This window comes from Anomalospiza imberbis, chromosome 4 (assembly GCF_031753505.1).
Source record: "Anomalospiza imberbis isolate Cuckoo-Finch-1a 21T00152 chromosome 4, ASM3175350v1, whole genome shotgun sequence".
NCBI classification, from domain to species: domain Eukaryota; kingdom Metazoa; phylum Chordata; class Aves; order Passeriformes; family Viduidae; genus Anomalospiza; species Anomalospiza imberbis.
Genome location: NC_089684.1, coordinates 40,119,877 through 40,145,747, shown reverse-complemented (window position 1 = coordinate 40,145,747; position 25,871 = coordinate 40,119,877). Strand labels below are relative to the sequence as shown.

Here is a 25,871-nt window from a genome sequence, read left to right as displayed (position 1 = left end):
GGAATAAACACTTCTGCCTTCAGACAGAATAAACATACTCACCGGACAATCTTCATCCACTATGAAGATGGTACACCTCTGCACCTGCATGAAGGATATTATAGTGGCTGCTATCTTTTTCAGGATCACCTCCAAAGACTGCTGCTCTTCAAAAATCAGGCTGGCAAGGTCAAGAAGCACCTGAAGAAAAGGTCATTTGTGAGGGTTTGACTGTGATTTATGCAATAGTTATTGTTACCGATGTCTGAGTCTTCTCCTCTCCCCTGAATCAGAGAAGACAATTTTTATGCCTGTGACCAGAAATAAGTTTTGGCTCTCACAGATTTCAAGGTAACATTCAGTATTAGGCAGTTTGACACTTTTTATGGAAGAATTAAATAGCACAATAAGCTGTCTGATCTTTTCAGTCAGAGAAGCAGAATAGATTTAGGCATTAATAGGTCAAATGAAACCTGTGAAATCCAGACAATAGAGTTACTTGCCCTTAGGAAACCTATTTTCCTATGGCTCATGTGTGTATTCTCAAACCACTGATATTTATATTTTTTAAGACTTCTGAACACAGTTCTTGGTTGTAATTCTAACAGATCCTAATTAACTTACTTGGTGAAAACATCATTTAGATACAGTCTGCCGTTTTTCAAAGCTGCTGTTGAAAGTCTTAGCTGCTCATATAAGCTCATATTTTTTCCCCTCACAAGAAACATGAAGGCATTTAATAAACTATCCAAATTTGTACCAATTTACAAACACTGATAGTTGGAAACTCAGATCTACCAGGAAAATTTTAAAAGAACTGCTATCTGGTCTTTTCTCTGAAACATTATCACATGATACAGGGCAAGCATATTCACCCATAAAGGCCATGGCATTAATAACCCATCAAAACCAAGCTGGCAGCAAAGGAGAGCTAGAGCAATCAGAAGGAAATTCAGTTTTCCATTTGATCACTACTGAAAATATGCTTAGTGACTCTTATAGTGGTAACAGCCTAAAAGAACAGTCTGTAATGCCCTCTGCTATTCCACAGGGATATTTCTGCCTGTAATTTCTGGAATCTGACACCTCTGGTTGTTTAATACATACGGTGAACCGCAGGATAACTGCAGGTAATATCAAGTATATTAACATAGAATGAATCTTCTGACATGGCTCTACCTGCTTCCCCTAGACAGGCTATTTGTCATAGCCCAGGCTGGAATGTGCCCAGCCTCTTCCCAGTGCAGCTCGTGAGAGCTTGATCAGACACACAGCATTCAGTCACAGGGATTAAAAGCAGCCAAGGAATAACTACCACATCAGAAACAGGAAGATAAGGCGCTGATTACTTGCAAACCCTCCTACTTTGTGTATCCTTGGGACAAACCTGTTGGCCCTACCTGATTGCGCCTGTTCTCAAGCAGAGACGTCTCATACAACTGAGCGTTGTGAAGAACAATTCCACAAAATGCCAAATACGCCGCAAAATCCTAGAGACAAATGAACATCAACATCTCACAGAGATAATGTCCCACAGCATTTGAACTCTATTCAAAGATAAGCTACTGCAACGTTTTGTTCTCACTCTGAAGTATTAATTTATATTTTTGTTATCTTTGGCAACTGCACCTTCAGGATCTGGGTTTTTTCAGCTACTCATATTTTCATATTTCCTCAAGAATCCCTTCTCCTTTTATTAAGCTAAAATCTGAAGATCATTATCTTGGTACAAGTAGGGTTCATCTGAAAAGCAGCTTCAAGGAAAAAATAATTGTGCAGTAAATGCATATTTTAGCTAGAAAATCTGATGACAAGAATAACCAGCCTCTCTGAGGGACTTCAATCTCTTGGGAAGTGAAAATAAAAGTTTTCTAACATAGCAAACCCACAGTTTTTTACTCATTCAGGATGACATTAATTCTGATAATCCTACAAATACTCAAAGTGCATTTTGTCTTAAAGGGGAAGTTTTCAAAGAGAAAGGATGAATTCCGATTCTTTTATTGCTGATTTTTAAGTCAACTTCCTCAGCCTGAGCACAGCCTGGGTTTTCCCCCACCAATTTGAACGTGAAGTCTGAAAGTTTTTGGAAAGGAACCGCACTGGGAGAATTAGGCATCCATTTCAATGTCTGCTCTCCTGACTCTCTCATATATTCATAATTTATCTGAAGCTTTTTCTTTTCCTGCAAATGCTATACTGAGAAGTGACATGGTATTTAAAGGAGAATCACTCCACAAATGTCATTGTTCAAATTGTGTTTCTTGGGCTTGCCAGGGGAGTTAGAACCAAGTAATTAAAAATTATATCCATTGAAATTTATTAAAGTGTTTTACAATGCATTCCAGTAGAGTAAGCCTGTCTTTCAGAGATATATGACATGGTGATCTAGAAATTAAATTATTTCACATCCACATTTCTCATGGCCTTATAAAGAAATATATTTGCACTATTTCCAGGAATGTTCACTTTCTCACAGATGTTTCATTTTTAATAATTTAAAAATTTCTGAGCAGCAGGAAAATTAAAAATATATCCATCCCCCTTCCCCTATGAAAACAGAAGAGACAAACATCCAGCTTTTATACCTTTTCATCTTGTTCAGTGAAAGTGCCGCCATTTCCAGATTTCTTGTTGATTGCTTGAGCCACACCAACAACCTAGTGTATTCAAAATGGAGAAATAATGTAATTTTTAGGTGTCTGTCACTGGATTCCATTTCTAGACCTATTTATACAAGATAATAAATGATCACTACAGGTATTTGTTTGGTTCAATATTAAATCAAATTGTTAGGATAATAAATGTTTCTTCCCATGCAGAAACATTTCCTAGATTACAAGATTTGAAGACCTTAGACTTTCCCCAATATAATTCTGTGTTTCCATTTCTTTTGAGACAAAGTATTAATCTGACAAATTATAATGCAATATATTTATGCAATATTTAGATATTTTCCAATTTTTTAGTATGATTACAAAAACTGATAGAAAAATCTGCAAAGAACTTCCTTTGTTTGAAGTGTAATTAATGTAAAACCAGTGCAAAATGCTAATGATTGGTTTTTTTCATCTTGCTTTTTCAGGATAAACACTATCAGAGGTGTTTATCACTGTGTGGTGAGCATGTTTAAAGAGTTGTATTTAACTATTCATGGTAAAGTTGTAACTGCTAAACTGGTGGAAGACGTGGTTTTATTTTTGTAATGGAAGAGAAGACAATTTACTGTCTCTCAGCCCAGCATTCCCAAAATACTGATGCTGTAAGTAAGGCCATTGTTCTTTAACATGAATCACTGCCAACTGTGGGCTCAAAAAAGCCTGTCTGAAATAAAGCTCAACTGTCAGCTCCATTCTATACAACCCCATTTTTCCCACAGTCAACCTCTTAGTTCAGTGAGGAATAGTTCTCATCCAATGGACTTCCTTTCTGTAAATAACAGTATACCACCAGCATGAATTCTCCTCTGGCAGACTTTGAATGAAAGCAAACCCCTTAACCAATGATTATGCTTTTATGTTAATCTACATGTGCAGAGATTAATGCTTAGACCTCTTCTCATGCCACTGTCTTCCCTGGGTGCTGATTTAATTTTTTTTCCACTTTTGATCCAGTATGAGCTAAGACAATCTTAACAAGGCCAGAGGATTTTCATCCAAAAGGTGAGTACTTTCATGTTGGTTGTTTAAATACATCCCCTCCATGAAAGGAAAGTGTGCAGTGCTAAAAAAAAAGTTATAACAAAACAGTAGAAGTACCATATTAATACAGAAAAAAAGTCTATTTAGGCTCCTTTCATCAGCACTCCAGGTTTCAGATACATTAACAAAGGCAGGTGTTCCAAGAGCAATGATCAGTTTTAGATCTTTGAGAAGGTGTTTCAATAAAGGCTTTTAACTGAAGGGGGAGGAAGTAATGAGGAAAATAAACCTGCTAAAAATTCACGTTGACTTGATTAAGATGAAAATTTTGTGCATATGCAAACCTTCCTCTTTTTAGTTGCTGTTTCAGTGGCATTCTAAGCTTCCAAACAACTTTGTGTTGTGCCCATTTGTTTTTCATACAAAGTGAATAGTTTTAAAATTGAAACTGGCCCAAATTCTGGCTTCATTTATGTCAGTTAAAATTTCAGTGCACTTCTCAAAATTCCATAGAATATTGTGCAGAGACAGTAATGAGAAAAAATTTCAGAGAGGCATTTTTTAGCCATTGGAGTCTTGCCTGCAACCAGGTAATTAGGAGAAGATGTAGGAAACTTGAGAGGATCTGCTCCTGTTACTAAAGTAATTATGTAATTAGGACAAAAGTCAATCATGTGGTAGCATTTGGGGCCACGGAGAACATATGCCTGCATTTTAGAGAATACTAAGCACAGTATTAAACTCAAATCCTCATTTTTAAAACTTATTCTGAATAAATCACAAATAACAATAGGCTAAATCTGTGATCTCTAGCTGGGAGTTATGATTGCACAAGCAGAAAAACTCAATCAAAAGTGACCAACTGCTCTGGGCTTAGCTAGACAGAATTAAAAAAGCTTCAGTTAATACTCTGGACTGAATAATACCAAGGCTAAGGGAAAGACTGAAGTCATTAGGGGCTGCTTATGCTTTGGCACCTGTGAGTTTATGGCCTAATCACTGAATAAGCAGTGTACTGTGGAGTGCTACAAGCTCCTTTTCCTGAGCTTTTCCTCCTATTTGGACTAGGCAGGTGGGCTTATAGAACACAGTTTATCTAGAGGAGTCCTGCAGTTCCCAACAAGATCCTTCTTCCAGGTTTGCCCTATTGAAAGAGCATTAGGGGTGAGCAGAAGGAAATTCCCCTTGAATCAGAAACCAAGTACTTTGCTATTTTCCATTCAGAACATCTAATACAGACATAGACCACAAAGACAAAAAGCAATTCTGATGATGGAATTGTTCCCTTACTTTCAGTCCCAAAGAAGAACAAACCTTCCATCAACTGCTGATTCATATGCCCACGTGTGTTTTACCACATCTGAGCACAGCTTTCTGATTGTATTCTTGCTGGTAACATAGGTGATCTTCCAGCACTCTACTTGTTCTTTAGCCTTTCCTTTCTAGCTGTGCTAGGTCTCCAATTTAATATATCCTGATCCACATTACAAGGAGATATTTCTTCTAATCATCAGATAACTTAATTTTTACTGTTTTCTTGCAATAGCTGAGTCTTGCCTCTAAAAGTAGCAGGCTACCTAGAGTGCCTAGTGGGTGACAACTGATGACTTCAATGCTGATGACTGTGCTCTGGATTTTATATGGATGGTTTCATGCTGCAGTTTTTTGCACATTAAATTTATAGGCCTAACTCTGTAAAAGCTGTTCCAGCTCTAAAGGCAGCTGGTGCCTTTTTCAGTAGGTTCTTACTTGAGCTGACTTTTGATGTAATTAATATTGTTTCTTAAGGAGATATATTTTTTATTTACTTTGCTGGCACGTGAAGGAAAATTACATTAAAGCCAAAGAAAGGTAACAGAAATGGGAAACCTGACATTCTTGATAAGAGAACATACCCACTACAGAAGACAAAGTGTGTTGACTTTGCTTACCTGGACTTGTAGAGGTTGGATTCAAGCTTCTATAATTATCAGGCAATGACAGAACTGTATTTACAGACTTTCATTTTTTATCAACAAAAATTTCACATCCCTTTCTATCATTCATGCCAGCAGCAGCCTCCACGCTTTGCAGCAGTCCAGCTACTATAATGTGCGTCTCAGCATAAGCTGAAAATCCATCCAAGAAGCAACTTACTCATCTCCATAATCCTGCAGCAAGACTGCTGCTGGAACTGAGTCTGTTTAAAATCAGCTTGGCTAGGCTTGCTCTATCCTTCAATGACTGGGATGTGTGCTATCTGAAGGGTTTGCTGGGGGAGAAAATAACTTAGCTGGCTAAAGGTGATGTACCCGGTCCCATTTTACACCATAAAATTCAACAGGGGATGTTCAAAGGCTGTTTTAAGTAGTAGCACCCCTGATTTGTTGGGAAGAACTTCCCAGTGACAGGAGATAGGGCCCAGTAAACAACAAACCAAACAACTGAGTAAACATTGCCAGAAAAAACCCCGACATTTCCCTAGCCAGTTACTGGGAAATTCAATCTTACATGCTCCCAGCCTGGGAGAGACATCTCAGTTAATTCAGCTAAAAGCTCCATATGACAAAATCCTACCGATTTTAGTAGAAATTAAACTGAGATTACCTTTTATGAAAATTACTATGTCCAGCTCAAAGGAGAAAAAAAAAAAAAGCATCAGTAACAGAAAATTGTGTAACTCCTGGAGATGCACGGTAGCTGTGGTGGCTCTGTGCTTCAGAAACCATCCATTCTCCCAGTATCCCAAACCTGCTGGAGAGCTCCATAAGTTGGTTTAAGCTGAGGAATGGAGTAAGGATGTCTATTCCCTATCCAGTCCTGTCAAAATGACTGTTTGTTTACAAGTATCTACAAAACTACATCAAAGGTAAAGTCCTCTTACTGCACTGCAATGTGTCTCACTGTTACTAGTTCCTGGGTCCTTTCCATGAGCTCTTCTGTGAAGCAAATTGTTTTAATTTATGGAATTTCTTACTAGCTGTTATTTTTAAATGAGACTTTGGTTTCTCACATGCCTCGTGGAAATATAGGCAAATGTGAAAAACATCTACTGGAAAAATCTTCGTACTTCAGCAGGCCCAGAGGATTTAGTAATCAGCATGAGATTTTCCTCCTCTCCATTACTGACTCTTTTGTTTTTAAAAAAATAGAACGAATACTAAACAAACAGAAAGCCCCAGTTGTTCCTCTTTCTCAGTGTTTGTTTTTGGATGTCTTCCAGAATCATCTTTTGACTGTGATTGCTGACATCCTGGGCTAAGACAGCATTCACAAGCCTCAATATTTCTAGAGGGGCTTTGGGGATTTTAAAATTTTATCTATTTATTATTTTAACAGAGAGGAGCCAGTATTCTGGTTTTGTTGTTTGGGGGATTTTTAAACAGAAAAAGCAGCAGAATGCAAGTGGAAAATTAAGGACTGATCCACTGACTCCAGCGTTTCTCCAAAAACATGTCAGTCATTTGTTACAGCGAGAATGAGAAAAACCTTCTGGTAGAGACTGTAGAACTCTGAAAAAAATAGGGACTGCCATCCTTTCCAGTAAGAAATCTTACAGTTTAACACCTTCAAATTATTGCTTGTGAATACAAGACTCCTCAAACTTCATGTTGGCTGAACTTGTCAAAATAAACAAATTCCCACTTCATTTCCACTTGCTGATGCACCCAGAAGGAGGAAGCTGGCTGAAGACATGGCCCATTGCAGGTTTATTGAGCCCTTAAGTCATGGTGGACTGGACAAACAGACTGCAGCTCTCATTGCTTCCCCACCCACCACCAGCACCTGGTGAGAAGTGAGCATTTCCACACTCCCCAGGCAGCAGGGCTTTGTAGCTCATTACTGTACCCGGTTCTGTGGGGCATGCCATCTTTTTCCATTTGACAAAAAGAAAATGGCATGGCTTGGGTGAAATTGGAAGCCTTGCATCAGCCTGACATGGACCATTGATCCCTGACAGTTCTTCACATGGCATCTGCTTTGTTTATTTCCTGGCCCAGGGCCAGCAGTGACTGCTGCCAGGTAGAAAGGGGAAGACTTTTAAGCAGGAATGGGAGTAGGAAAGGATCAAGTGCTGTCCTTGGAAGAATGGAACAAAATAATTTAAGCTGAAATTTGCAGTATGTGAAGAAAGGAAATACTGGCCAATCATCTGGGTCGTTTAGAATAAGATTCAATAAACAAGTTAATGCAGGAGTTTAATACATTAATTTAATTAAAAAAAAAAAAGGCTCAATGCAGTAGAAGTCAAGGTGACACTCTAGAAGAGGAGTGAAAGATGGTATGATGTCTTCAAATCAATCTTGGCAGCCTTTCTTTTTGGGAGCTTCAGCTTTCTGGAAGCAAACTATAAATGCTCTGAAAAATAAATGAATTCCAGGAGAGAAAAATCTCCATTTCAAAGCTCTGCCACAGTGTGTAGAGAGCCTTATATTTTATGAGTATTCTGGAACAGGTGATGTGGCTAAAGGGCACTACATTCAGGATCAAAGAAAACCCAACCATACTTTCCTTACTCCAAAAGAGTGAATCTCTTCTTTTCCTCATTCATTGGCTTTCATGGACTTTACTGAATTCCCTCTTCAAATACTCAGGGCAAGAAGGTGTTGTTAGCCCACAATAAGAATTCTCCCTACTACAATAGCATGAGACAGGATGATAGAGCTCCCATGAGAAGCAGCATGAACAGGAAATATGGGCAAGAGTTCAGTGAGCAGATTCACATTGTTTCAAATTAAGAGTGATTTAAGTTATGACTTGAGGATGACTTTTCTGAATCACATTGACACCATGTGTTTTTCAATGCCTGATGTCAGGCACTTAGCTCATAAGTAATAAATTAAGAACCATATTGAGTTGAAAGAGTGTAAAAAAAATAAGGTTTTTAGAAAATGATAAAACCCACTTTATGCCCTCTTAATTAAGCAATATAGATACAAGCTAAGCTGAAGTACAGTGACTTAATCACAATTTGAGATAGACCAGTAAGTGTGCAGAGATCTTTAATGCTGACAGATACCGAGTACAGGAAGCAGGAACAGCACTTCTGGAGTTAAATACATATATTCTACTGCTGCATTTGGGATTAAACTCTTCCTGGCTTACATTACTCAACTAGATAAGATAAAATGAGAGTCTAAACAAACATAAGTCATCTTACTTAAAAAAAATGGTTGGAAGATGATGACTGCCAGCTAATGAAAGTTTAAAGCATCAGCATGACTGGAAATAATATTACATGAAGTGATCTCAAGATTGCAACTTACCTCTTCCCTGTGATTCTTTATTGGCATACAGAGAATGCTCTGAGTCTTATATCCTGTGATCTGGTCAACTTCTGCATTGAATCTTGGATCCTGATACAAGAAAAAATTGAAATTATTAGACTACTAGCATAAAGACCAGTTCTTTTTCTTCCTTGGTTAATAGATTAAGAAAAGTTTAATATTTTATTTGACTGTCACCCAGGATAACAAAGGTTTCATTACCAGCCAAAAATTATATAAAATTGTTCCTATCAGTGTGTTAACAACAGAAAAGCATTTGTGTGGAATGAGCGCCAATAGATTAAGACTGCTGCTATAAAGAACAAAAACCCCAAACCCTGGGAGAAGCCTTGTTTTTGAGCCTAGACCATCATTATAATAAATACGCTCATGGATTAACCATCCCTAGTTTACCTTTTATCATCTAGAAGGAATTACAGAAATAAATTAAAAGATCTGTGCCCACAGAGGAACAGTTTCATAAACATGGTTTGTGGTTTTGCTTTTATCAGAGATTGCTTGTTTCATTTCTTCACCTCAGTATTGAACTTTGAATAATCACCTCAACAGAACTTTCATTTTTTAGTCCTGGCTTCATGTTTCTGTGTGCACAGGCATCTATAATGCATGTATTATGACCAAAACCATAGTGTCAAGTTTGCATCTTGACCTTTTTAAGTCAATACAGCACCAAATACAGGCACTAAAATGGCAATATTTCAGCAGCTAATAATGTGGCAGCTTCTTTTTCAAGAATTGCTGAAGATAAATTTTCTTGGCTTACCTCATAGGCATTCTTGATGTTGAGAGGCTGCCCTATGGCTGCCACGTGACCCACAATGCCCTTGTTCCACTCCAGGCGAATGCAGTTGTTGGAAGCCTCTTCCAGGGTGGATCCTTCTGCCACGTCAAACAGCCTGCTCACGAGGAACTTCTCGTTGGAGCTGTCCTCACACACCAGGAACAGCGAGTAGCGATCGGCTGCGATCAGCTCGTGGATGTGTAGGAAGATCTTATGGCAAAGCGCTGTGACATCTAAGTGACTAGAAATATCTTTCACAAGTTCTAATAGTCTCGAGCACTGATCCCCTGCACTGGTCTCAATCCTTGGAGATTGCAGAGGCATCTGTTCCTTCTTGTCAGAGCCAGAGAGGAAGCTCACTGCTCCTACTGAGTCCTTGACAAAAATAGGCCTTAAGGGTCTGTCAAATTCAGAAGCGGAGATTTTCCTTGCTGGTGTCCCAGAGTTGGTGGTCTCAGTACAGGCAGGCTGGTGACAAGCACAGGTTTCGCTCTGGGACTTGCTTCCCTCCTTGCAGACTGGGATGGTGTGAACTCTCTCAGCAAACCATGCATTAACCATTTCTCTGTAAAAAAAAAAAACACAGCAAATGACGTGAACTGAAAGTCCTCTAGCACATATTGGAAGCTGACACTGAGAGGATAACTAAACCTTTTCACACAGAGGATACTGATGCACCTTTAGACTCCTCTATATCAATATTCTCCAATTTTATGCAGCACTTAGCCCAGATTAAGCAGTTACAGGGCAGAAAATGTTAAAAATAAGCTATTTTTGCCTAGACAAAATACCTGAATAAGGCAGAGGAGGACCACTTATGCTGTAGCTTTCAGAGTACAGATCAGAAGTCTACACCGTCATTTTGTGACTGAAAAGTTCCAGTCCTTTCCATTCCTAAGATTTGGATTTCTGTATAAGACATATATATTCATGTGAAGACAAAACTTTCTGGTTTTAGCCTCTAAAAAATAATTTCGAACTTTAATTCTCTCAGACCTGCAGTCCTTCCTATATTTCTGTTGCCAATATAATGTTTTTAAGTTAACTTCCCTGCCCTCCAAGTTAATAAAAAATGCTGGTTGGACTCAAGCATAAAAGCTTTGCTTAAAAACCATCAAAGAAACAATTATTACCAATTCAACCCCCTCCAAAATAAGAACAGACTGTTTTCATGCATCTCTCCTATTTCCTTTCCTTGCAGATGACACTCAACCCCAAATACTGAAAAATCCTACAGCTGTATTTTTAAGTGCTCACCACCAATCAAAAAGTGCCATGCATCTCAAGTATTTAACTGTGCTTCTCAAATTAACTTAGCACTAGAAAGCCAACCCTAATAATGTCCTTGCTAAATACTGCATATCATCATAACATGAGTGTACTTTTTTTATCATTATACCATTTTCTCATCCAAAATCGGAGGGGTTTTTCTTTCAGATTTTTTTTATCTTTTGTTTGATTGGGTTTCCTTTAAATACAGGGCTTTTTATTTTATTTGCTCAGTGTCAAGGATTCCTCACAGCAAATGCCCTACTCTTAGAAGAAATGGGTTTTTGCTGTATTACATAACATACAAGCCTAGGAACAGCAAAAATCCTATTAACAAGTCTGATCTTTTGGAAACCTTTCATGGTGGTCATGTTTTAAATTTGGGATATTTTTTATTTGCTCAGCAGACCACAGGAATTCTGTGAGTGAAGCTGAATGAAGCCACAGAACTGAGTCAGGTTAGTCAGCCGCTGATCAGTTACAACGCATCGGTGTACATGACACATGAAAAGGACTGTACAATCTTATTTTCCTTACAGCACACCTTTATCTTTGCTGTAAGATGCAATATTGCAAGCACAATTAACCCTTAAAGCAAAGTGATCAATTAAAATCCAAAGTCCAACAATATTATTTTTAATAGCAAGCCATCTACAAAAGGAAACTCATTTGACTTATATTAGGAAAGCTTGAAAGAGTTCCTTCAATCACATACCATTTGGAGACCTCAACTGCAGGAAAACAAAATGCTATAAAATTTGAAAAAACAAAAAAATGCTATAAAATTGAATTATTAAAAACCAATGATCCTCCTTTAGTAAAGCAGTGATACCTATTTTTGTGCAATAACCTCATGCAAGTGTTTCTTGCAGTGAAGCAAAGAACAACTAATATATTATAAGAAATTTGACTTCAACAATATTACTTTCCTTTACTTAAACAGGATAAACATTAAATGTGGGAACTGTGACCATTCATTATTGCAATGCCTAATATGATTTGCATAGGACAGAGTCACATGTGCAAAAGTTGTTTCACTGAGAGTCCAAATAAGATGCTAGCATTTGGTTGCACTTGGAATTTTCATTTATTAGACTGAAGGAGAAAGAATAAACCTTTTCAATTAAAATGACCAAAAATGACCAAAAATATCCTTAAGAAAATTAAAAAGCTAAAGATACCAACATCTGTATGTAGATACAGTACAGCCTCTCAAATCAGTGCTGCTAACTCTTGTTAGCAGATGTGTTATATATGTGGGTCCTTTTTGTTTTACTCTGATCTCTTCAAAATAAAAAATTACCTGGAAATTTTAGCTTCTCCAAAAGAAAACTATCATCCAGCACTAAGACTGCAGTAAAGAACCTGCAAATACCAGCTGGAGGCATGTAAACCTCCGACACAAGAAGGTAGGTATAGAAAAATTTACAGTTTATAGAAGACTGCTGACTTGACCCAGATTCACATGTGTGCTGACTTAGTTTCTGAATACTGGCATTAATGGAAGGTAAGACTGAAAAGTAGCAGTAATGACATAGTACCAGATGGACGGTGTTCTCCAACAACAGATGAGGCTCAGAAGCCATGCAATTGAAAATGCACATATTTGAAGGCACGTTTGGAAATGAACCTGTGCTGTTGTTGGGCAACAGCAATTTGCAGAGCAATCTGATTCACTGCCTACTTATTCCTGAGGAAAGGAGACTATAAAAAGCTATCCTTTTCCCTTCTCCTGTTTTACACTGAATTTACATACGTGGATATGTTGATACAAGATGCAAGGCAGAGAAAGAATCCATTACCCTTCATGCATAAAGAAAAAACTACAGCAGAAATTTGATTTATCAGTAGAAACCTGTCAATTTATTTATTCTGCAGTGTCGTGTTATGATTTCCCCAGGCCTTAATGGTGTAGCAATAGCAATCAGTAAGAACAATGTACTCTGAATGCTAATACCTGTTCTCAAACTGTGGCCTTGAGATCATTAATTTTTTACCCTCTTGCCTTTTTACTGTGTAAAATAACCTCCATTTCTTATGGAGGTTATTGAAGGATGTGGAACACAGCTGTAAAACCTTTCACATGAAAGGAATTATGTTTAACAAGAACTGAACTACTTGTTGGGTATCAGCACTGTTTATGAAGCACTTAAACATTGAACAGAACTGTATGTGGAGCTGAATAATTATGAGTAACATATTCCTGTCCTTTATTTTCTCTTGGGTGATGGTTCAATAATTTGCCAACATAGTGCATGACTCTCAGAAAGCTCTTTAGATTAACAACAACAACAAATCCTTAACTAAACTGGTTATAGCATGGCTTTCAACTTCAAGCCTTTTAAGCATTTTACTCTGGGCAACAGGAAAGCCATTCAAATTCAACTGGTAAAAGAACAGTGTGCAGTGACCTTTCCCAAATGCCTCTTCTAACAAGGAAACTATTTAGCTCCTTTTACTCACCCAGTTACACACATGGGTGGAAGAACCAGCATTTCTCATGAGCTGACGTATTCTAACTCTATTTAAAATCTCTCGGTGTCTTGACATGCGTCTGCTTGTTGACACTCAGTCCTATTTAACAATGCATGACAAGAAGGGTATTATGACTAACACAAGTACTCTCATAGCACAGAATTAGCTCAGCAGATATCCGACACCAGACATCCTGAGCCACGAGTGAGGCTCCTGGAAATTAGCAACGAGTGCCATGTACAATTAAGATGTCATTTGAAAGGACTACAGGAAGAAACCAACACTTGGGACTATTCATATGAGCAGTCTTCAGTAAGCATTGGCATTGTCAAGAGCTGATTGTAAGGACAAGATCCTGGCTGTAGTTTAGAAGTTGCAGGAGCAGATACCAATCCACAGTGATCCATGCAGACAGTTAATCTCAGTGCAGTGTCTCTTATCCCACCATGGCAATCACTGTGAGTTGAAGAGCTACAGGACCCATATGCCTCACAACCAGGATGCAACCTTCTCAGCACTATGATCCTTTAATATGAACCTTCACTCAAGACAGATGCAATTTATCCCAGAGCTCATGAAAAGGAATAGTAGAATATGAAGTTACTATTTTTTAGTCACTCCTATCCGCCAAATTCAATCTTTCCTCTATAAAAAATGACAGTAGTGACTGCTGAATTTGGCTGGTGACTGCATCAGCAGATGACAAAACTGGAGAGGAATTTTGAAGCGATTGTGCTAAGAAGGGGATAAAAATGCAATAGCAGGCAAAACATTGAAGGAAAAAAGGAAAAAGATGGTGTGATCCTCCCCTCTATCACTGTTTATATACAAGAACACGTAATCTGCAGTACATGAGACCTTGCAAGCTTCAGAGGAATTAAGACTTTGGCCCCAGTTTGTTAAATGCTGCACAGAAAGTAGACCTGTCCCTAGAGCAAGAGCTTTTCAGTATTAATAGTCAATAAGAACAAAAAAAAAAAATCAATGGTTGAGAAAACACAGACACAAGGAAGCAACATGTCTTGAGCCAGGTCATGCAGGAGGGCACATGTAGAGCTGAAGACAACTTTGCTGTATTTCCTGTGCCATGTTCATCAAATCATACTGACACAACACTAATCACTATGCTACTCATACACCAGGAATATTAAATAATTTGTTGCACCCATCTTTGCTTCACTGTGATTATCTTCAAAGTACACAGCAGACTTCTCAAATAAAACCAAAAAAAACAACCCAGCACAGTGAAGGTGTTTAACAGCCACGTTGCGATTGTCTTGCTTACATATAGCCTACGTAAGAACTCATCAATGTGACCATTCAGCACAACTGCTTGGCACCTTTGGAGAAGATGTACAAAAAACAGATTGAAAAGGTAACACTGAGATGCAACAGCAACAGTAAAAGCTGCGTGTTACTTACCTTGCACAAAGAAAGCATAAAACTTGCAGTTCCATAACAGAACACAGCGATAAGTAGTTTTCAGTAAAATGGCAAATAATCCCGCTTTCTCTGTCACTCACAAACCACTCATATATACATATGATGTTTTAGTAGCTGTGTGGACCATTCTTCTAATTTTTCATTCAAAGCAGCAGTTATTTGTAACACTTTAGGAGAGGGATTACAAACTTGCCTACTAGAAAATGCCAGCTTTCAAGTGTCTGAATTCCTGTAGCCTAATGCTGACAATGCTGAAATCAGTATTTCAGGCTAAAGTTCATAAGTGCTTTCTCAATTGCCTTCCATAAAATAACCACTAGATGTCTTCAGGTTTCTCCCCAGCATATTGACATAATTTAGACATTAGCAAAAACTCCAAAACTGTTCGGTTTTAGCAAAGGAGTTTGAAATGCAAAGCCATTTGGATATTATACTTGCCTTCCCATTTTGTTTCTAGTATTTCCTATTCCACAATCACATTCTAAGTGGCTTTGTCTCTTTTCTAGCAATGGAAAGATTGAAATAAATTGCATAAGGCCTCATTAGATGGAATCAGTAAACTGACTGTAAAAGAAGTGTTTTCAAACTGACTAAAAGCATAGATTGACAAAACACTAAATGTTTTTCCTTAAATCCTTCCCAATTACAGTTAGTGGAGATGCCATTTCTCACAGGGGTAGGCAAGCAGTTCTGGAATACCAAGTATGGCAGTGCCAGTTTTTCAGCACAACTCGGTTAAATTTAGCGTACATTTAGCTTTAAACATTTCAATTGGCACAAATGACTTCTGTTTGGATACAGTTCTTAATTTAGAACATTAATTCTTGATTCAAACCATGCTCATGAGAGACTGAAATAACTTTTTAGAATGATGCAGTTTTCATCTTGTCTGAATGCTCATTTTTTTTTTAAATAGAAGGCAGAGATTGCTTTATTATTTGTAGCAAAAGTATTCAAATTGGAAAACTAACACTGACAGGCTATTCTTGGCTATTTTCAAGTTTTCTTTAATAATCTAACTTCAACTAACTTATTACAAGAAAGCTTTCTTCCACAGAAGAGACTTTCTAGTTGCACTATAAAGAAAGAATAAGCCCTTGGGGATTAAAGTTAAAATTCTATAACCTGACCTTTATTTCTCCTGTGTTTGCTTCTAGCTCCAAGCCCAAAAAAAGAAAAAAATAAAAATAACTAGGTACTGAATGGTTTTGTTGGGAAGGCAGTAGGACAATACCAGTAATTTCAGTGAAAAATGGATTAAGAGTTAAATTCACACGAGCTTTGAGACCTCACGTAGATCTTCAGCACTACTTCATTTCCACCTGAATTCCTAAACCAGAGGTTAGGTATAACTGAAGAGGTGCAGAGGCTCTCTCTGCTGGGGTGAGTTATCCATAAAGCACAAATAAGTAGGAAAATATCTATCTTTTACTAAGCAAATTTTGTGGCGATATTTTCAGTGCCAGACCCAATGTGAAATTACAACCATTGTGTTATCCGTGAGGGCTAACTGAGTAGGCCTTCTTTTCCGGCACTTTGCAAATAGCTCTTTTTGTATTTAATGACCTTTTTAAAATACAGTTTTCTTAAAGTCAATCATATAAATGAAAAAGTATTCAATATAAATTTATGTATGTTTCTTTTCCAGTAGGAAAAATACTTCTATACTGTGCTCTTATTAACTATATTTTTCCATGACAAAACTAAAATTTTTTAATAGTGAAAATGAAAATAGATGGTAGCATATTAGTTCAAGTCAAGGATGTACTGCCTATATCCTCCACACATGAGGACTCTTCATAAGATTTCCAATACAGAACCTCTATGATTCTCAATAACTTAGAAATTAAAGAAAGGTGTTGAAGTTTCTTGAGTCTCCTGCAGAGGAGATCAAAAGATCAAAAGTACTGTAATATGGTAATAGTCAGCCTGAAAGAGAAGGAGGCAAAAAGGGGATGTTAACTGCCAGGGTGGTTTGCCCCATCTTATTTTCTACCCATCCTCTAAGGTTTACCAGTGTTATTTAATTCATGTATTCTGCACACCCATTTGTTTCTTTATCGCATAGGGCAAGCAGAACTGAGTGAAAGCACATTCTCCTTGTAGCTCCTCACAGTTTCTGCTGACTAGTTCATCTCCATAACAAAGATTCTGTGTAGGAGTTCAGTTTAGAGCTTTGGAGGAATTTCAGATGTAAATTGCTAGTAAATGGTTTCTTATCACTTCTCAAATTACAATTTCTTCAGTCTACAGTAATTGCTGTTTTTGATACTGTTTTCAAAATACTCCAGCACTCGCCTCACTTTATTTCCAACAACAAATGCCAGAAGTAGTCAATCACATTTGCAACTTGATGAATACGGGTAACATTCCTCAGCTTCCTGAATGCTTTTTGAATCAGTAGTTAAAAATATTCTGGGACCATCTTAAAGCTTTGCTGTTTTCATGAAAGGCATAAGGAAGGATATGGATACATTATTTATAAGTGGGATAACTATGAACATCATTATACCAACAAGAAAACTTTGCAAGATTCACACAGAAATTGATTTTTTTCCTGTACTTAGTTCTCAGAAAAGCTTGGTAAACATCCAATAAAACCAAGTAAATGGGAAAAAATATTCTGATCCCCTGCATTAACACTACTGCTTCCTGTGGGTTTCAAGCCATGGTCCCAAGAATCAGTGGGTCTGCAGACCTCTTGTAAATGCTTTACATTGGGTAACTTGGAAAAGCCAGTCCCCTTTCAGCATATCCCAACTATCTGCACAGGATTCTGTGCTACTGGGGTCCTTCAATCCACTGTCTACTCACCAAGCTCATGTTAGGAGTGCATATAGTTCATATCTGTGCCTTTTTAGGATTATTACTTTTTTTTTTGTATGCAACATCTTCTAAAGAAAAACACAGGCCACAGCACATTTCAGTAGAGAAAACCTCCAATAGCTTTGTCTTTGAAAATCAGAATTTTCATTCAATTATAAAAAAATTAGCAGACACACATCACCAATACACAGAATGCATATGACACATAATATTTAGGAGATTCAACTTCAGATAGCTGGCTCAGACTGAAAGACATTTTAAAAAGCCCTCTAGACAGAGACTAGAAGGTAAATGTCCTGACTAATGTAGTACTGCAGGCAGCCCATTACAAATTGATCGTCCACCAGCCATCAATAAGAAAAAGAAGTCCCCAACAACTGTGCTTGGGTTTTCTCCAAGTAATAAATGTAATTGATATATTCAAGTAATGCAATACCTGAATTTTAGCACAGTTTCCCAGTAAACACCAGCTCTGGAATCCTCAGTGAAGCACTGTGAAGTACCATACTGTTAAGAACATTTATTTTTCCAAATACAGCCCCACCTTAATTAATTTGTAAATATTTCTCAAACCTGCTAATAAGTCATGTATTTATAACAAAATAATCTTATTTCCACTGAAGGGCATATAGGATTTGGGTCAATAATTTGCCTTCGTCATACCATACATTTATGGTATCAGATAAAATCTGCCTGTAAGAATACAGTTACTTCTAATTGAGAGGAGAAATTTTACTTTGGCTGTTTTGGCAGCCTGCTGTTTCTGAGTGCAAGGAGGACTAAGAATCACTCCCGTATTTTTAAAAAAAGAGACAAACAGGAAGTCAGAAGTACAGAAATATTCCATAGCGGGTTGAAATAAGTGTGATGTTAGAGCACGGCAATGCATGCGTTGTTTTTTTAAAGGAATGTAAAAAGATAAAAACTTCAGTAAGACAAAAAGGCTAATGAATTTAGCCATAAGTGTGACCCCAAAACCCAGCAGATTATGACTTTATAGCATATAGTTAGAACAATCATAGTTGCAGCAACACAGCAGAATCACCTTACTTGAAAATGTTTCTGTGAAGCCAGAATATGATAGGCAATTCTAAAACTTTGTAAAGGGAAAATAACAAGGAGACCTGGAGGAAAAAAAAAAAAAAAAAAAAAAAAGCAGCTTAAACTTCATAGGAGCAAGGCATTTAAAAACTCTTGACCCTTAGGTGCGCGGTACCAAACTCTCCAGCCAGAAGTTTAGTCAGCCAGCACAGCCTGAGTGAACCAAATTCATCTCGTCCCCGAGTGTGCCGGTGACACTTCCCCTTTGTTGTGTTGCACTTTGATCATCCTGGAACAGCACCTCACAGATAACAGCTATTTATATTGCCTCCACATGCCATTCACCTCCCTGGTACAAAATAAAGCAATAAATATCTGATTCCATACCTTCCTACTCATGGGATCCCAGTTCATTCACCTACTCAATGGAGGGAGGACTCAAAGCTATTCACCTGGATTACACACTTGTAGGATGGTAGCGTCGCACTGCTCACATGGAAGTCAATCAACACAGTTTTATTGGAGAATATCCATAAAGCCAGCCCAGCCTGGAAGAAGGCCCGCATGTGGCCTTCCTGCAGACACTACCAACCTCAAGGCATTGCAGATCAAAATAATTGGTGTAAGCCCTTGGAATGTGCTCATCTTCTGCAACATATTGGAGGAGAGAGAGGAACACAGGTGCACACTTGTTAAGCTGATGACCTGCAGCCCTTCTCTCCAAGAATCCAGGACATGGACTGGGGAGCACAGTGACTCCAACAGTCGTCACTTTATGAACGAATTGTGAATAGAAAGAAACATCTTTTAAAGTGCCACCTCACCACAAAAATACAACTTTTATTCAAATCACAACAACAGATACTAATTTCAAACTGCTCTATTCAAACTGGATCAGAAGGCAACTACTTAACTATGTGAGATGATAACCCTAACACCATACTTAAAAAAAATCATAAAGCATACATCTTCTAAGTATTGTTTCAACACCTAATTAAAACTTCTTTGTGTCTGGAAACTACCAACAGAACTACCATATAAAACACTGTGGTAATTAATTAATTGTAGAAAAAATATATTAACAATTCAACACTCATTATAAAATTGCTAAATTAGGTTCTAATTCAAAGCTCATTCATGTGAATGGAAACAGCCTGTATTACACAGTCATAAATGATGGAGCAGGTGATCTTTTCCTGTGTGGAAATATTTGTGAAACAGACATACAAGCTATCTTTATCCATTAGCAATTGTGCCTCACAATATGCAGCTGAATATGCCTCTGTGCTCTGCAAAATACCAGATTAACTAACTTCTTGGTCTTTTGCTTCCAGGACCTGTGAGAACTTTGGCATATTATGAAACAAAACAAAAAAAAGAAGCAGTAAATTATGATCAGAAAAGTGTTGAAACTAGCTCAGGGAACCCTGCTTTACTTGAGAGAGTAAATACAATGCTAAGTAGAAAAACATTAACAGCATAGTCTTTGTTCAATGTTTGCTGCTCTGCAAAGACTCAGCTAAAACAAAGCGCAGTATTAGACGCTAGGATTTTCTCTTTTCAAGCCCTAAATAACACTACCTAGTGGAACACTAAACCTCTTTAAAAAGTACAGCTGTTCTTTCAAACCACTCAGCTCTACATTTTATCATCTTTGAACCAATATACAGTGAAGTAATTTGTCTTTTCAAGTACAAACTTACATATAGCAGAGGTATTCCTTATTTTATATAGTTTTCTATTTATACAATAAAGACAAAGAACATTCCATGCAAGACAGCAGAGAAGAGAGTTTTGGGACAACTGCAATATTTCCATCATTTCAGAAACATCACAGAATTGTTGGCAAAGCCGGGGCTCAAAAGACCACAGTCTTTCTACAAACCCCTCTCTAACTGCAGAGGCATTGCCATCATGGAGATGCGACTGAATTGTATTTTCTGAAGTACTGCCTCTTTCAGAACGGCACGAACTCAAAACTGTGCCTCAGAGTGGGAGAAAAAAAAAAAAAAAGCTAACCCATCCTGTCCATGGGGAAAACAAATCTGACACAGTGGTTACTATTAATTAGCATTCCTATTTGTTCAATACTACAGCCAGTTTCCAAAGGAAGTGTGATAGGCTGAACTGGGAAAATGCTACTTCTCAAAGCTGCTAGCACCCTATTTCCTGGGCAAACAAGCTGCCCTTCAGTGCCACACCATGCACTGGTGTTCTGGAGAGCATCAAGGTTAACGATTTCTATCTATGCATGCTACACCTATGTACAGACTTAAAATAAAAATAAAAAAATTCAACATTTAAGTGATATCTTAAAGGCTTTTTTTTCCCCCTGTTTAATAAACCTAAGGAAGTAGCAGCAGAAGAAAGGGGGCTGCCTGACAGATGGTCACAAGCAAGCAGGTGACCCCGAAGCTTTCTAGCTCTCTGCGAGTCAATTATTAATGGGGATTTCTCTTCTTACCGCCCCATCCCATGCAGAGAGGAGCAGCAGCAGCAAAACCTCATTCAGAATGCATCCATCCCCGCCAAATGACACGGGGAAGAAGCAAATCAGCATCGGTGAGCAGATGGTGCGAGCGACTCGGGAGCGCAGCGAGCCCGCGGAGACGCCGTGTCCGAGGAGCCAACCGACGGATTTACTAACCCGAGCTCCTGCTAAGATATACCGTGGGAGCTGCAGATCGCCCTGGCTCTGCATCCCCACGGCTTTGTTTATCGGAAAATATTCAAAATGGAAACCTGACTCCACTTCTAAAAATAGCCGAATTTACTCCAAGTCAACTTGAAGTCCCGTTGTTGAAGTGTGTGACAACAGTGAGCAAATACCTCGTCTTATCTCCAAAAGGCAGCATGTCAAGCCAAGGGGGGGAAATGCCCAGACGAGTTCTTCAGGTCCTCAACATTGGGTTCTTTGCAAGAACCGTCACCGAGAAGGGGCGAGCGCGGAGCGGCCGCCCCCGAGCCGCGGCGGCGCCCACCGGCCCCGCGCCGCCCCCTGCCGGCAGCGCGCCCGCTCCCCGGGCAGCGATCCCGCCCTGCCCGGGCTGCACCCCGCTCATCCGGGCAGCGATCCCCTCCCTTCCCGCAGCCCTGCCAGGGCTGCACCCCCGCCTCCCTCCCAGGGGAAGGCGCAGCGTCCCAGAGGCGCTCTCCCCACCGGACGGGCTACTAAGCCTCCCTCCTCGGGCGGAGCTCCGGTCTCGAATATCTGCGCTCGGCTCATCAGCGCTTAACCCGTGGCCCTCGCTGCTCCGGGGGCCGCCCTCATGTCACAAAAAGGTGATGAACTCACAGGGTGACGGAGCCCTTGAAGGGCAGCCCTTTGTTTTGAGATGACTGAGCACTGACATAACCCGCCCTCCCCAAAGACATCGGATGCTTTTTGAGGCTTCTACCTACTTCGCAGGGCGGCGAAATACATAGTTGCTCGCTACTCACGAGAAGTTGACCATGTCTGTTTTGAACCGAGGAGAACACAAATAATTAAAAGCCCAGGACAGGGAGCTCCAGGGCTGGGACAACTTCCCTGAGCTGTCGCGGTGCCGGGCGGGCGCTCCCCGCCGCAGAGCGGCCGCGGACCGGGGGCTGAAGGCGAGAGCCCGGCGGGAAGAGCCGCATGTGTCCTTCGGTGGCAGCCGGACGGAGCTGCTGCGTGGTGGTTTCAGTTCTTGCTCTTTCGAGAGCGGGGGCGGCGGGGGTGGGGTGGGAGTCGCTTCTTTTTATTTTCTTTGGAGGCAGCAAAGTGAAATGGGAAAGATTGAGGTTTTCCTGTAAAAAAAAGGGAACTGCCTCTATCCGCCGCCGCTCCGGTCTTACCTCGTAGCTTTTCTAACAAAGTAGGAGCGGGTGAAGTCGCCGTGATCGTCCAGCCACGCTTCCACCGCTTCCTGCTCCAGCGCGGGGGGAGCGCAGCGCTCCATGCTCCCGCCGCCGCGGCTGCTAGCGCTGCCTTCTCGGCCCGGCCCGCTTTACAGCTGCGGTGCGCTGAGCTCCCAGCCCCCGCCCACGCCCCGCTCCCAGGTGTGCGGGCTGCAGGAAGCCCGGCCCGCGGCACCTCAGCGCATCTCCGGCCCGGCTGCCGGTCCCGCAGCGGGCAGAGCCGGCTCCACCCCCACCGCGGCCCCGCCTGCTTCGAAAAAGTGTCTTTTTGACAAATCGAGCGTCACTTTGGAGGGTTCCGCTGTCGGGTGTCAATGTGCGACCTCTGACAGACCTCAGCCTGCATACGAGTACTAAACCCCTGGCTTTACAGTCGTTAATGCCTACAGAGCGGCTGTTAGATCCCTTTTAGACTCTGAACAAGCACAGCCTAGCTTTGAGGATGCTCAACACACAGCTCCTACTTTCTCAAAATTAGACAGCTGGGACTGTGATTTTGGTTAACACTGAGCACCACTTTCATGTATTGTAGTTCCATTCTATGATATGCATGTGCAGACGTTTATAATAATTTATACTCTGCATTCACAAAACACCTTTCACAAAGTCTAATGCGTATCTATGGCTTCCTGTGTTGCCACATGTGCAGTGTCTTTGAAGGTAAGATAACAAATAGCAGAATGTTTCAGGGGAAGGGAATATACAGAGTCTTGCAAATTAATCTCCTGTGTAGTCAATTGAGAGCTATTGTATGAAATATTTTCTGCTGCTCTTAGCCCCCTTTCAGGTGTATATAGACTTCTGATACAGAGACATCTCCCATATGTAGAGAGGTGGGGTTCTGCAGCTTGAGAAGGGGCTGCAGCAGGAACTTCACAGCAAAGGGATTCAAAGCCTGTCCATGAGCTCAAGGGAAAAGTTTTATCTTCTGTGTCTTTGTGTCACATCTGTGTGTAGCACTGTCTTGGACATATGTGTCTTTTGGCTGTGAGAGTTTGTATGTAATATGAGGCACACAGAAAGGGAGGTTTTACATGAACATGTTGTAAAGGCAATCTCAGGGGAAATGCTGTGCATGGTGACCAGAGAGCAAATGTGAAGATAAAGCATAAGCCAGTTACACACAGCACAAGTCAAGCTGCTGTTCAAGGCAAAGACAAATCTTTCAACAGGGAAACACAGAATTACCAAGCAAACTGCATAAACAGACAACATGGCAATAAATGAAGCAGATGTTTAGTGCCAAAACCTGGAAACGGTGGTATGTTAGAAAAAAAGAAAACAAACCCATTGTGTAAATCAAAAATTTCTGCATTAACCATTTCATTTCAGAAAAAGAATTCTGAGGCTGCAGTAGATATGGCAGTTAAAGCTCCTAAGCTAGGCAGAGGTTTTGGAAAATGACACTGTGTTAAAATGCTTAAGTGTAATAGCAATTGTAGGTAAAACATACAATTACAGAATGCAGATTTTATAAGTAACTGAAATGTCATTCCCTGAATGGTCTCATATGGAATACTGATCATGGTACTGCTCATCCAGTCTTGAAAAGTAATTGCAGAATCATCAGAGGTGATCTAGACAGGAAACACAAGGACCGACACACATGGAAATATCTTTTTTGTAAAGAGGTAGAAAGAGTTTGTTTACAAAAGGAGAAATACAAATATATAATTTAACTACTGGTATTTAAAAAGTAGGATAGTATTTTCTCTCTGTCTCATAGGAGAATAACAAGGTAATAGTCAATGCAATTATGTCAGCTGCAATAGATAGCATCTCATTTCATGTAATTAGGAGTAGCACTAATAGAAATAAGCATTTATCCTGTGGTAACATCCAGTACGCCCCAGTCAGGAACAGAGGTTGCACCAAGGAGCACTGTAAACATGTAACATTAAATACCAGGCCAGCTGAGGCGCATCCAGCATCCCTGTACTCTGTGCCACAAGGAGCTGGGACCCGTGGCTGCAGCTGCTGCTGCTGGGGCCCATATTTAGCCTGCAGATAAGAATCAGTGAAGCCAAGGCAAATGCATATCTTCCTGATGATCAGTGGTGAATTCTGTGGCAAAGCAACAGTTCAAAGGATTGCTACCCAAGCAAAGAATAGTATAGTCTTTCCCAAAAGAAATAAAAATTGAACAGCTGCGGGGGGGGGGGGGGAAAGGGATGCCTTCCCCATATCCAATGAATTTCCATGAATAATAATGAACATGTTGTTTTCATTTTTAAGGTGACAGGAGGGGATGAAGGCCAAGCATAACAAAGAATGAATGGTCGAAGTGGAAAAAGTCTTCCATAATTTTGGCTTCCCAAGTGCTCTGAAAAAGCTTTGTGTATCTTAGCTCTTTCCCAGCTTTCCAGTTTGTTTCCAGAGCTCAGAGGATAGAATTGATGTGGGGTAGCTCTAAACCTGAGAAGGGCTTGTAGTTATGATACACAAATAAAAATGTCTAGTTCAAGTCTAGAAGCTGCTTGACAGCTCAGTGTCAAAGCCAGGAAGCTTTTCCATCAGTAGGCCATGCTACTGCAGGACTAGTGGATGGAGAAATTGTTTAGCTGAAATCTTTCATTGGATGTTTTGCAAATATTTTCACGTAAGGAGATAAAAAAATGGGGTTTTTTCTGTATTCTCAAGGCACACAAATTAGGAATTCTGCTAACTCAGGATAATTAGTAAGAATAAATAAGGAAGAATGTAACCAGAATAAAAGTATTTATGTGATAATTTATGCTCAAAGAACCCTATGTTTATTTAAATTGATTTGAAAGTAATAGAATTCTATTTCATTTCCCTTTAAAAGAGAAAAAAAATAGCGTTTCAGATGTCAACATTGTTAACTTGTCTGACTTATTAGATGAACTGGAGCAGCATTTAGCTTTGCTATGAAGTGGGAATTGGCTGTCTTTCTACCATCTCTTAAATCTGGAAAACAGTTGGTCCATTTTGGCTCCTAAATCAGCTTTAGGACTGTACTATATGACCAGTGAGGCTAGAATATGATAAGGCGGAGGAAACTATTCTAGTTCTTTATTAGCCACCACTTTCATACACATGCAGTGGAAGAATCCTAATACTAGTGAGGCAAGTTTCCATTCCCCTTCCATTCCGTTGCATAAGGAGAGTGAAATAGTAACCAAAATCCAATTAATTTAAAATCTAATAGTTATTTAGTGATGAAAACACTAAATGATGAGAATGTCTTATAAGTTTATTCTCTCGGTCCTTTCCAAATAATTGCTGGAAATGTTTCCTCAGAGCTGC

General features: G+C 39.6%; 1 protein-coding gene across 7 annotated transcripts in view; it reads right to left on the bottom strand.

The window, feature by feature from the left end:
• The window catches only part of PDE5A (phosphodiesterase 5A), a 58,551-nt gene that overhangs the window by 28,977 nt on the left and 3,703 nt on the right, over window positions 1-25,871 (bottom strand). For 2 of the 7 annotated variants that reach the window (XM_068187972.1, XM_068187973.1), the window contains exons 1-6: window positions 22,542-22,736; window positions 9,651-10,233; window positions 8,867-8,956; window positions 2,568-2,639; window positions 1,380-1,469; window positions 43-180 (exon numbers count right to left, since the gene is read on the bottom strand). In XM_068187972.1, the coding sequence (XP_068044073.1) occupies window positions 43-180; window positions 1,380-1,469; window positions 2,568-2,639; window positions 8,867-8,956; window positions 9,651-10,233; window positions 22,542-22,645 (1,077 nt within the window). In that variant the 5' untranslated portion in view covers window positions 22,646-22,736. Of the gene's footprint in view, window positions 1-42; window positions 181-1,379; window positions 1,470-2,567; window positions 2,640-8,866; window positions 8,957-9,650; window positions 10,234-19,109; window positions 19,220-21,186; window positions 21,389-21,551; window positions 21,726-22,541; window positions 22,737-22,779; window positions 22,922-25,871 lie in introns of those variants that run through there. The other 5 variants (XM_068187978.1, XM_068187977.1, XM_068187975.1 and 2 more) reach the window with 5 other exon arrangements.